The sequence below is a fragment of the Crotalus tigris genome, unplaced genomic scaffold (genome assembly GCF_016545835.1).
Source record: "Crotalus tigris isolate CLP2741 ecotype Arizona unplaced genomic scaffold, ASM1654583v1 scf7180000019721.812232, whole genome shotgun sequence".
Lineage (NCBI taxonomy): Eukaryota > Metazoa > Chordata > Lepidosauria > Squamata > Viperidae > Crotalus > Crotalus tigris.
The window spans coordinates 75,561-88,974 of record NW_024097681.1 but is presented as its reverse complement, the minus strand read 5'-3'; the positions used below and the strand labels follow the sequence as shown (position 1 = coordinate 88,974).

Genomic DNA, 13,414 nt, shown 5'->3' with positions numbered 1-13,414 from the left:
AGCCGTACCTGATCAGCTGCAAGAATGGTACCAGGCAGCAGTGAAGCTAGACGTTCAGCTCACCCGCTATAAGCCTCCCCCACCTGAATCTGAGCAGCCACCAGAACAACCCGGACAGCAATCACCCCCACGAAAACCTCCAACTACTGCAATGACTGAGAGACCCAGACCACCTACAGTCCTGTCAAATAAGTGTTTTTGTTGTGGACAAGAGGGACATCGAGCGGCAACCTGTCCAGTCCCCTACCCCCGACTGCAGGGCAGACCGGAACCAGCGACGAGAAGGAAACCTGCTCAGCGGCTAATGAGAGAAAAATACAACCAGGTCACGCAAGAACCTGTCGCCCAGATTATACTCCGGGTGGACCCACCCCTGCTCTACCCTCCTTTGACAGCGACGATGAAGGAGAGAACAACCTGATGGTGAGTCGACAAATCCTGCTTTTCACTGGCCGCCAAACTTATAATCCCTAAGTCTGAGGCACAAATGAACTTAAACATGCTAATTGATTCTGGATGCACCCGCTGCATTATTAGTCTGCCATTTGCCATGAAAATGGGCATACAGGCAAAACAGCTTTGCAAACCTGTGAGGTTTGAGCAAGCCGATGGCTCCCTGATGGGAGGGACTCTTGTCACACAAGTAACTGAGCCCTTATGCCTAGAAATAGGTGCGCACTGGGAGTTTATTCGCTTCCTGGTGGTTCCAAAAATGACAGATTGTGATCCTAGGGCTAGCCTGGTTGGACAAATGGAAGCCATTTATCTGGTGGGAGAAAGGAATGAGAACTGTGAAACTACCTATAGGGCCTAAATCTGCCGCTGATTCAACCGATGTTGCAGGAAACCTTAGGCCACCCAATGAGCGAGCACACATGGCTGCCTCACCACCACCGAGCAAACCACTCATCCCCAATGAACACCGGGACCTGGCGGAGGCATTTAGTGAAAAAGAATACGATGCCTGCCCCCTCACAGACCCAATGACTGCTCCATCGAACTGGTGCCAGGAGTCAAACTCCCACACCCGAGAATGTATGCTATGTCCCCCCTTGAAATGGAGGAGATGCAGTGATAACGTGAATAAAAACCTAGCGAGGGGGTTCATCGAACGGGCCAAATCTACTGTGGGAGCCCGTGTTGTTCAAAGAGAAAAAAGATGGATCTCTTCATCTCTGCGTAGACTATAAGGGTCTCAACGCTGTGAGTGTGGAAAATAAATACCCTCTCCCCCTCCTAAAGGACTTATTAACCCATCTGGCTAAAGGGAGTGTCTTCACTAAATTAGACCTGAGAGAGGCATATTACCGGGTGAGAATAAAAGAGGGAGACGAAAACTGCCTTCAACTGTCAGTTCAAAGTCATGCCATTTGGACAACAGGGGGCCCCAGCCGTATTTATGCAGCTAATTAATGAGGTCCTACATGATCACTGGTACAAAGGGGTTTTAGTGTATCTTGAAGATATCCTGATATACAGCACGAATATGACTGATCACATAAAGCTGGTGAGAGAAGTGTTAAAGAAACTATTGAATGCAAGCTTTATGCCAAATTATCGAAATGTGAATTTCATCAGACCCGATTAGGTTATCTTGGCTACAGAATTTCCAACGAGGGCATTGAAATGGATCCAGCCAAGGTAAAAGCTATAATCGAATGGCAGCTCCCAAAGACTTGCAAACAGCTCCAGAGCTTTCTGGGTTTTGCCAACTTTTATCATCAATTCATCCCCCCTTTTGCCGAGATTGCCCTACCCCTTACAGAACTACTCAAAACAGGCAAAGGAGGAGGGAAGCCACGACTGGGCCAACCACTAGCATGGACGATGGGCTGTCAAACAACTTTTGAGAATTTAAAGAGACTATTTGCTGCTGAACCGATCCTAAAGCACCCCTGCCCAGGGGAGCCCTTTGTGATTCAAGCCGATGCCAGCGATGTGGCAGTTGGAGCTGTGTTACTACAAAAGAACAAAAGTGGAGTCCTGCAACCCTGCGCCTACACCTCTAAGAAATTTACTGAAAGCGAGCGGAGATGGGCAATATGGGAGAAAGAGGCCTTCGCGATTAGGTGGGCGCTATTAAACTGGCGACACTATCTAGAAGGGAGCAAGGTGCCATTTGAAGTATGGACAGATCACAAAAATCTAGAAGCACTGAAAACTCCCCACAAATTGTCCCCAAAGCAAGTGCAGTGGGTACAGTACTTTAACCACTTCAATTCACTCTAAAGTACATAACAGGAGGAAAAAACATCCTAGCTGATGCGCTATCCAGGTTACCCCAATACAAAAGCGAAAGGGAGGTTAACGAGGCAATTATCCCCAATCCACAAACTGCCACTCAACTTATGCCTCGCAGGGTCCCCAATCCTGATGACCCTGGGATAAAGAAAATAAAACGAGAGCTCCTCACCGATCAATGGTTCAAAGATAATCAACCCTCCCTAATGTGCAGGGATGGCTTGGCTTACAAAGGGGAGAAATTATATTTGCCAGAAGCCCTCCATCTTAATGCTCTCAATCACAGCCATGATGTAAAACAGGTTGGACACTGGATATTTGAAAACCCTACACCTCACCCGCCAGCAATTTTGGTGGCCGGGGCTGAAAAGGGATGTGGAAAACTATGTAAAAAGTTGTACTGTATGTGCCACAATGAAAAGAATCCCAGGGAAAACCCCTGGGCTACTGCAACCCGTGGCAGACCCTTCTCAACCATGGGAAGAAATAGCTATGGACTTTATAGTAGACCTACCTGAAAGTAGAGGAAATACTGTCATCTGGACTGTGATAGACCTGTTTTCGAAGCAGTCTCATTTCATCGCCTGCAAAGGACTCCCATCTGCCCGACTGACCAAATTGTTCCTGAAATATATCTACCGGCTGCATGGTGCCCCTAAGCGAATAATTTCAGACGGGGGTGCATTTCACAGCGATGTTTTGGAGGAGTTTTCTTAAATTAATTGGATCATCTCAAGGTTTATCATCTGCTTTTCATCTGCCACCAATGGGGCTGCAGAATCCGCTAACAAAATGGTGGAGCAATATCTTAGATGCTACATTTCTTACCAACAGACGAATTGGACTGACCTCCTCCCTTTTGCGGAGGTGGCGTACAATAATTCTGTGCACAGCAGCACCAGCTACACGCCTTTCAGAGTGGCCAAGGAAAAGAGTTTAGCCCAATACCTGAATACTCTCAGGTGCCCTCCGCTTCCCAGACACTTGAATACTCTCAGGTGCCCTCCGCTTCCCAGACACGTGACACGTGAGAGGGTGGGAAGACATTTGGAGAAACACAAAAACTGCTTTAAAAAAGACTTTTAAAACCTATAAAAAGCAGGCTGATAGAAAGAGAGCCCCCCAAAGAACATTCCAAGTTGGGGGAAAGGTTTATTTCTCAACTAAATATTTACACCTCAAATTGCCCAGCAAGAAATTGGGACCAAAATTCTTGGGGCCTTTCCCCATCATCAATCCGGTCACTGTAGAACTAGAACTCCCTAGACTTTTAGGGAGAATTCACCCAGTCTTCCATTGCAGCTTGTTGAAACCTTATCGGGGCTCCACTTTAAGACCGCCCCCCAAGAAGGTACCTGGGCCCCTCGTAGTTGCAGGACAGACCCACTATGAAGTGAAACGTATTCTTGACTCTAGAATTTTTAAAGGGAAATTGCAGTACTTAGTACAATGGAAGGGATACCCATTGTCTGAAGCCACCTGGGTGAAATCCAGTGAGGTGAAAGCTGACAGGCTCGTCAAAAAGTTTCATGTGAAATACCCCAGCAAACCGAGAACTAGTCATTAACATATGCTTTTGTTTACATTACAGGATCTGTCCTTTTTGTAAGGGGGGGGGGCGGATGTCAATGCTGCTAATATTGAATATTCTTGCTTTGACAAAATATGCAGAACTGTCTGGTACTTTTAGAGTTAATTCAGATGAGAATGAGAGAGGAGAGAAAAGCCCGCAGAAGGGAACGGAAGTGAATCTTTGCCCTCCAGGTTAATTGGTAGATGTGAATCATGACCCCAAAATAGGGGAGGGGAAATGCCTGGAATGTTATGTGCAAAGGAAGGGAAATTCAGATCTTGGCATTCTCCATACCGTGCTGACACTCCTCTACACTAATAAAGGCTTTTTAGGTTAAACCATGCCTGAAAGTTCTTTGAAGTGTTTCATTAGTAAGACACATGACAACATCTTGATATTCACGAGAAGGCGTTGGAATAGTTACCTACAAACAACTCCAGCTTTAGGTCATCTACCCTGAACTATATTCATACTTTGAAGTATTAAGTATTAATATTATATAGTAGGTTCAGTGTCTTGGAATTCACAATTCTGGTTTGAGAGAGAAAATGTTGTCATTTATTTTAATATATGAAAAATGCATATATTACAAAAATAATAATGGTAAATTCTAGGATCATCTGGTCACTTTCTCTCACAATTCCAATAATTTCCACTTCCTCAATCATTTCTTACCTGTTAGTTAACTATTACAGTCAGGTCCAGAAATATTGGGACATCGACACAATTCAAACATCTTTGGCTCTATACACCACCACAATGGAGTTGGAATGAAACAAAAACAATGTGCTTTAACTGCAGACTGTCAGCTTTAATTTGAAGGTATGTACATCCAACTCAGGTGAACGGGGTAGGACTTACAGCAGTTTGCATATGTGCCTCCCACTTGTTAAGGGACCAAAGGTAATGGGACAGAATAATAATCATAAATCAAACTTTCCCTTCTTAATACTTGGTTGCAAATCCTTTGCAGTCAATCACAGCCTGAAGTCTGGAACGCATAGACATCACCAGACGCTGGGTTTCATCCCTGGTGATGCTCTGCCAGGCCTCTACTGCAACTGTCTTCAGTTCCTGCTTGTTCTTGGGGCATTTTCCCTTCAGTTTTGTCTTCAGCAAGTGAAATGCATGCTCAATGGGATTCAGGTCAGGTGACTCACTTGGCCATTGCATAACATTCCACTTCTGTCCCTTCACAAACTCTTTGGTTGCTTTTGCAGTATGCTTTGGGTCATTGTCCATCTGCACTGTGAAGCGCCGTCCAATGAGTACTGCAGCATTTGGCTGAATGTGAGCAGATAATATTGCCCGAAAAACTTCAAAATGCATCCTGCTGCTTTTGTCAGTAGTCACATCATCAATAAATACAAGAGAACCAGTTCCGTTGGCAGCCATACATGCCCAAGCCATGAAACTACCACCATCCTTCACTGATGAGGTGGTATGCTTAGGATCATGAGCAGTTCCTTTCCTTCTCCATACTCTTCTCTTCCCATCACTCTGGTACAAGTTGATCTTGGTCTCATCTGTCCATAGGATCTTGTTCTAGAACTGTGAAGGCTTTGTTAGATGTTGTTTGGCAAACTCTAATCTGGCCTTCCTGTTTTTGAGGCTCACCAATGGTTTACATCTTGTGGTGAACCCTCTGTATTCACTCTGGTGAAGTCTTCTCTTGATTGTTGACTTTGACACACATACACCTACCTCCTGGAGAGTGTTCTTGATCTGGCCAACTGTTGTGAAGGGTGTTTTCTTCACCAGGGAAAGAATTCTTCAGTCATCCACCACAGTTGTTTTCCGTGGTCTCCCGGGTCTTTTGGTGTTGCTGAGCTCATCGGTGCGTTCCTTCTTTTTGAGAATGTTCCAAACAGTTGTTTTGGCCACGCCTAATGTTCTTGCTATCTCTCTGATGGGTTTGTTTTGCTTCTTCAGCCTAATGATGGCTTGCTTCACTGATAGTGACAGCTCTTTGGATCTCATCTTTTTTTTTTATTGAAAATTTTTAAGTTTTTACAAATAACAAAAAAAGAACAATAACAAACAAAAAAAACAAAACAACCCTCACCCAACCCCTCCCAAACCACCCCCTCCATCCCCCCCCCGAGCTTCCCAGAGCTGAATATAGGCTTAATTAAAATTTTAAGAAACCTGAACAAATTTTAACAACTTATAAAATAGTTAATAATAAAATATATATGACATAAACATTAAAAAGAAAAAATACTTAAAAAGGAAAAAAAGGAGAAAGAAAGAAAGAAGAAAAGAAATAGGAAAAAGAAAAAAAAGAAAAAAAGAGAAAACAATCTATAAAATATGAAAAATTATATACAAGTTATAAAAAAGCTAAATGATATTTTTATATCCAATTTATGTTGTATAAAATTTATCCATTTTTCCCATACAGCAAAAAATTTCTCTTGCGATTGCTCCTTTAAAAAAGCCGAAATCTTTGCCATTTCCGCCAGATAGGAAACTTTAAAAAACCACTCTTGCAAGGTAGGCAAAGATTCCTTCTTCCAATATTGCCCTACTAACAGCCTTGCGGCTGTAATCAAATTTAACATCAATATAACCTCCTTAGCATCACAATCAGTAACAATACCTAACAAAAATAATTGCGGAGTAAATTTTACCCTCCTTCTAAAAATTCTTTGAATATTCCACCATATCTTAATCCAAAAAGCTTTTATATTTTTGCATGACCACCAAATATGATAATAGGTGGCGTCCAAACAGCCACATCTCCAACATTTAGGCTGTAAATCAGGGTACATAAGAGACATTTTTTGTGGATCAAGGTGCCACCTATAAAACATTTTATAAAAATTCTCCCTTAGGTTCTGGGCTTGTGTAAATTTAACATTCCTCACCCAGATAATTTCCCAGGTATCCAGTGGGATTAGTTCACCAAAATTTTGTGCCCATTTAATCATACAATCTTTGATTAATTCAGATTCTGAATCCAATCCCACTAGAACCCCGTAGATCCTCTTAATGTGAGTTTGTCTTTGATCCTTTACTTGTTTAAAAAGATTTTCATCTTCTCTAAGCCAGCCCATATTACAATCCATCTTCCATCTGTCCACTAATTGTCTATATTGAAACCATGAATAGGTAATATTTTCATGTACTAAATCTTCCAAAGATTTTAACTGCCAATTTTGACCATCCCATCTAAGTAATTGTGTGTAAGAAACCCTATCCATTTTAACTCCTTTCCTTATCCCCTCTATCGCATGCCAAGGTATAGCCCTGGATCTCATCTTGAGAGTTGACAGCAACAGATTCCAAATGCAAATAGAACACTTGAAATGAACTCTGGGCCTTTTATCTGCAATTGTAATTGGGGTAATGAGGGAATATCACACACCTGGCCATGGAACAGCTGAGAAGCCAATTGTCCCATTACCTTTGGTCCCTTAACAAGTGGGAGGCACATATGCAAACAGCTGTAAGTCCTACCCCGTTCACCTGAGTTGGATGTACATACCCTCAAATTAAAGCTGACAGTCTGCAGTTAAAGCACATTGTGTTTGTTTCATTCCAACTCCATTGTGGTAGTGTATAGAGCCAAAGATGTTCGAATTGTGTCAATGTCCCAATATTTCTGGACCTGACTGTAAGTTCAATGTAGTTGATCTACAAATTTCTTCATTCATCTTTTGGTCAATTATTTATAAGGAATGTCAAGAACAAGTTGGATCTCCCACGGGATGTTCAATCTGATTCCTATATGTTAGAGTAGCTGAAAAATCTCCCATTAGCATAGTGGTATGCTTCCTGGATACTCTAGAATCTCTAGAAATGTTGTCAGGATCGAGTTATATTTCCTTTCTATCTATCTCTAATCTAAAACCAATTATTACTATTTCCTGGGTCCTGCCATACTCCCAAAAGGGAGGGGGGACATGCAGAGGGGTTTTATTACTTTCACTTCCTCAATTCACTACAAAGTAATCTTTTGTTAATTCGCCTCTACTAACCATTACAATGGAACCATTTGACTCTTATCCTATGTCCTTCTGAATTTCTCTTCCTTACTGGGGAAACTAGAAAATGGAGGGTGAAAAGACACAGAGCTCTGGAATCTGGTTTATTTCTCCTTCATCAAGATAAACTCTGAAGAGCTGGTGAATGATCATGGAGCCGGTTTGATGTTATCTTTCATGGGTTTAACACCTAGAGAATTGCCGGTAGGCTGGAAGGAATGTGGGGAGGAGTTTGCTTAGGGACACTTTAAAACATCAATGTATAAGGAAATCCCTCAGATCCTGTCTATCATGCCTGCTATCAATTTCTTTTAATAAAAGTTCCTGTTGGAAGAAACCATTTCCAAGAGTTCTGCTTTCTTAAGATGTGGATTGAAGTGGGTCCTTACAAATGTGCTTATTCATGTGTAATACGCTAACCATTGCTTTTGTGAGGTCTGGTTTTTCGAATAAATTAAATCCTTTCAATACTGTATTCCATTCATAAATTCTATCTCATCAGGTGTTAATAATATCAACAAACCATATTTACTCCCTCTTTGCTATGTCTTCTAATTTTCTCTGCATGCTCCCCATAATTTGTGACCTTGAATACAGCTCTTCTGCATTTTCTAATGTATTGATGAACATCCCTTTCTTTATATCGCTTCCTTATATGATTATGGATACTGGACATTTTTAGGGTGGTTCTGGATACTGGTGTTTCCTCCCACCCTCCCAGATTTAAAACTTGCCATATAACCTGAGCTGATAACACTTTTCCTCAGATAGAAGTATCAAGATTTAAGTGGTTTTTAAATTTTAATGCAAAAATGATGTAATCATGTCTTGACTCACAAAATGTTTTTTTCTCTAATACTGAGAACAGTCTGACAAAAAGTTATGACTATATTAATATTGGATCTTGAACTTAAGGTTTGCTTTAAAATTTACACTGCAATGCATGTTCTCCTTCTAAAAATAGCCCCAAGCCTGACTTATAAATGTGCCACATTATAAGGATTTCTGGCCATAGTAAAATCTGCTTTTCTTCTCCTTATGCTTGGTCCTACCTCCAGTAGTAATATGTATAATTTGGCTATAGCAACAAAATACTGTCTTCAGTCTGAGTAGTCTTCCTAATATTGGATTGTTTCTGGAGTTCTAATTGCTTTCTTTCATGATTTTCCAACTATTAGATTCCTGAAGTTCAAAGACATATTGATAAATGCTCACCTCTACAGGAAAATTCTCCTTAGTAGTATCCACAAAAGGCTGGCAGTAATGGGGATCCAAGTATAACAGGAAGTCATCTACGCAGCAAAGGAAGTAGGAGGCAGAAATAAGCAATGCATCTTAGTATGACTATCTTCTACTTGAAAAATACTACACTTGTCAAAAGGCACGTACCACCCAACATGCCCTTAGCTGCTTTTTCAACCAATTGGTTCACATACCTCCTCTTTGAATTAATTTGCTGCTTAACTGGTAGCAGCTTTATAAATAGCTATTTGCTTCTTTTCCCATTTACCAAGGATAATTCTACATTTTTTATTAGGTAAATGACAAGGATTACCTATATGCAGGCATATTCTTCAAGTACAGAGAACAAGTACTGCCTTTTTAGTTAAGATCCATTCAGATCCAATTAGATAGTTCTTTCCTCCCTAAATATAAGCAGCCCCCCAAAATAAAAAATCCCTGCTTATTTACTTCTTTTTATATTGACCATCCTTCGGACAAGAGCTACTTTACCATATGCATTGTTGGCATTTCACTGGAACCACACTGGCTTAAAATATCTTAATATTACTCAAGGAAGGCTTTTATTTTTACTGGTTTACTAGTTTACTGTTTTTATTAGTTTAATTGCTCATTTTTAACCATATAAAAATAATGGTTTGGGTAGTAACATATAATAAATAAAAATGATATATCAAGCCCTCTTGGAGCTGTACACATGGATTGATTGGAAAAGGTGAACTTCCTTTTACTGGTTTGAGAAAGTAATAAGGATTGTCAGACATGGATTCTTCAAATTCAGCTGTGTTGGGTAAATTGCCAATTAAAATTTGACTCCATAATTCTGTAACTCATGTGTCTGGCAATCCAAACAAGCATAAAACCAAGAGTGTCATAATTACAAACCGAAATTTCAGTAATAATTCAAACAATATACAATAGGAAAAACATAACATGCAAATTTTGGTACTGTTTCACTGGTAATTACAGTGTAAACTTTATACCTTTATGTTAAGAATTTTGGTAATAAATTTACTGGTGATATAGCTTAGTGTAGAAATTAGAAAAGCTGATTTGGGTTATATCAATCTATTATTGTGAGGAAAAAATAGATTAGAGATTTCTGAGGTTCACATTGAAATTGATTACCTTGATATCCAACAAAGTAGAGTGAGTGTTTTGGTTTCCCTCCAATAATTCCAATGCAGAAATCTAATTTCAACAGCTCCTGCCGAATAAGTTTCAGAATTCAGTAATTCCACCAAATCTTGGTTCCTCTTCCACTGTGATATTCAAATCCCAGTCCTTATCTACAATGACTGGTACAGAGAGACTATCACTTTTCAACCACATTGGACAAATGTAGGGAAAGATAATGCAAGTGGTAAGAGTTGGAAAAGCTGATAATTTAGTCCACTGCTATTTCTGATTTGCTGTTTTGTAAGAGCAATTTTCTTGTCTTAAACAACTGGGAATACATACAAGGAGATTCCAGAAACCACCTCCTACACAAACATTGTACAGTTCTGCTTACAGAATATTGCAACTTTGAGGCACAATCAATATGTCCTTTTCATGCAATCAGTTGGAAAAGAATGAGACATCAACATGGATTGCATGTGAACCCTGGTATCCCACTATTTGCACCTGTTCTCAAGTCACCTTGATGCACTCCACATAGGCAGGATTAAAAGTCTCTCCACCCAATCGCATGGGCACTAGGATAATGACTGCTTTCCATTCTGCCTCAGGATCCCATGGAGTCCTGCTGTTATTCTTCTTGGCTAGGTGTGCCACATCCCCTTTGTATACTATGGGGACACGAGAGAAGGGAATACAGTAATAAACTATATGGACAGAAAACTAGCTAAGTCCCTTTGACTGTCCTGAGGCTTGAGCCCAGGACAAACCTGCCCAATAGCCCCTTCTCCAAACCTTACCTGTGCAATCCTGAGATACATATATTACCAGATTGCCTGCTTCTATAGAGCAATCCACTGCTTTCCTACAGGAACAAAATAACACACTTCAGTGGAACAGTATCCTGCCAATTTTTCACAGTTCAGATGGTTGTCATGGGAAGGAGGATGGGGAGTAGACAAACAGTAAACTTAGTAATGGGAAAATACTCTTGCTGGAAAAAAAGGAAACTGGGTTCAGTTTGTGATAGCAAAGATGTAGGAGTCAGAAAAGCTTCCAAGATGTTGCCCCAATACATAAAATTGTAGTAGCTTTTATCTTCTTGATTTTGCTGGCCCACAACTCACAGAAAACTGAACCAATGTGAGTAACGGTATGGCATGCCAGGTTCCCCACTCCTAATAAGAATATATTTGGCTTGCAAGGTGACAGCTCCTTAAAGATTCAGATGCTAAAGAAGATATGTGAGGTTTGCCATGTATTGCCTTTCTCACCTTTTTCATAATTAATGATGCAATTCATCAAGGACAAGGAAACCAGCAAAGTTCTATTGTTACTCTTTTCAGCAAAACTTAGACAAGTCTCCTGCATTCTAAGCAGGCATTTTAAATGGGACCGATCCAGCAGGTCCATTTAGTGCTTTAGTCAACCATTCTGAAACCTTGTGATAACAGAGTTTGGTTATCCCTGGTTGTGTTATCAAAAATTTCCCAAAATAAGAACATGGAACATTCTGGGCAGAGAACCTGACTCACACATAGCTAGCTGAGCACACAACAGAATACTGAGATAATAAGGAGCAGAAGCAAAATGTTAACCATTTGAAACACTCACTTTTAAAATTTGAAGCAAATTATTAAAGTCACTCTGAGAATACTCAAAATACTACCAAAGTAATTAAAACAGCCTATTTCAGATGCAGAACAGCTATTTTAAATTAGAAATAATTTTGAACTCCAGGTGGGATATTTTCATTTCAAAATAGTCAAATTCAAAGTACACAATAGACCTCCCAACTTAACTACCAACAGACCAGAATATCCGCCCATAAAGACTCCTGCTGAGAAAATTGTTAATGATCCCCAAACCTGCTATTCCTCATTTCTCTAAAATAAATTCCTTCAGATAACATATTACCACTCACCTGAGGATGTGGGCAGTAACAGATGGGCCATACCAATCTCCAGCTTTTTTCCCTGAATTATGCCCAAGATCAACTAGTTTGTGAATCCCAAAGGGTGCTTGTGGCTGATCTGCAAACCATGAAATAATCTTACGGTGATAATACTCCTTCTCCAGTTCATCAGATCTGCAGGTATGCCGATGAGCCCACAACTCCCAGGGGCCTATGGTCCTATTAATGGGGATGGATGAAGCTTGGTGCAGATGAGAGACACTGGGACAGGGCAGAGAGGCAGCTTTCACGGGCTGCATATCTGTCAAATTGGTAGTGATAAGGACATCTGACCAGATCCAGTCTGAAAAGCGAAACGCAAAACCAAAAAAAATAAGAAAGGATAGCAAGCCATCCAATTCCCCAAAGCCCATAGAAAGTAATTTGGATATCATGTATTCACTTAATAGCAAACAAACTGTAACAAACTGTATATGTGGATACTATACCTGCTGAACTTTGCTAAATTATGACCCTCATTTTGGTTGGTGGAGGAAACTGGTACCACAAATTATGAGCTACTCACATTTTCTATTATTATGCAGATGTCCTCTGTTGATCTTTAGAAGATCAACAAATCCAAAGAAGCTACTGAATTAGATAACTCTTTTAAGATACTCCATGGGACAAGATGTAAGCATTATACATTCCAGATACTTAGCCTGTATGTCTCAGTACAAAGGCATGAGAAATAAAATTCCGCTCAGATATCTCATATATAGCCTTGCTGCTCACCTTTGCTAAGAAGATGGACAAGGAGACCTTGAGCAAGCAGCATCTGCCCACTGCGCAACATACAGCCCCAGCCACAATCAGTGGTCCATGCAGTGCCTTCGAGCTGCTGAAAATCTCGACGGTAAGTCAGCCAGATATGAGAGGCAAAGTCTTTCTGGAAGTGCTCCACGTCCTCTTCAAGGAAAAACAAAATTCTGTCAGATAGAGGTCCTCTATGGCAGAGAAACTATTTTTTTATCAGGCCTCAAAGAAGCCCGAAGACACTTTCACACAAACTAAAGCTGCAAGAAATCTTAGCATATAACTTTGCAGTATAAGGCAAGAAAGGGAGAAAAAGATTATAAAGAGATAGCATAAAAAAACTTTCCAGGCCTTATTGAACATACTTTTTATTTTGGTCCTGTCAATCTTCTAAAACATAGCAACATTCTTTAATATGGATGGATGTACTGTACACCAGGTTGCTGAGATTCTGAGATTTCTGAGAGAAAAGGAAGGGTAGCCAAATAGAACTCAGCTAAGTTATGAGAAGACCCTGCCCTATTGCATCAAACTTACTCA

At 40.5% G+C, this 13,414-nt stretch overlaps 1 protein-coding gene across 6 annotated transcripts in view; it reads right to left on the bottom strand.

The window, feature by feature from the left end:
* The window catches only part of ATG4D (autophagy related 4D cysteine peptidase), a 77,842-nt gene that overhangs the window by 44,876 nt on the left and 19,552 nt on the right, over window positions 1-13,414 (bottom strand). For all 6 annotated transcript variants that reach the window (XM_039364289.1, XM_039364287.1, XM_039364290.1 and 3 more), the window contains 6 exons: window positions 12,854-13,027; window positions 12,089-12,422; window positions 10,965-11,029; window positions 10,687-10,835; window positions 10,174-10,252; window positions 9,019-9,095 (listed from right to left, as the gene is read on the bottom strand). In XM_039364289.1, the coding sequence (XP_039220223.1) occupies window positions 9,019-9,095; window positions 10,174-10,252; window positions 10,687-10,835; window positions 10,965-11,029; window positions 12,089-12,422; window positions 12,854-13,027 (878 nt within the window). The remainder of the gene's footprint in view (window positions 1-9,018; window positions 9,096-10,173; window positions 10,253-10,686; window positions 10,836-10,964; window positions 11,030-12,088; window positions 12,423-12,853; window positions 13,028-13,414) is intronic.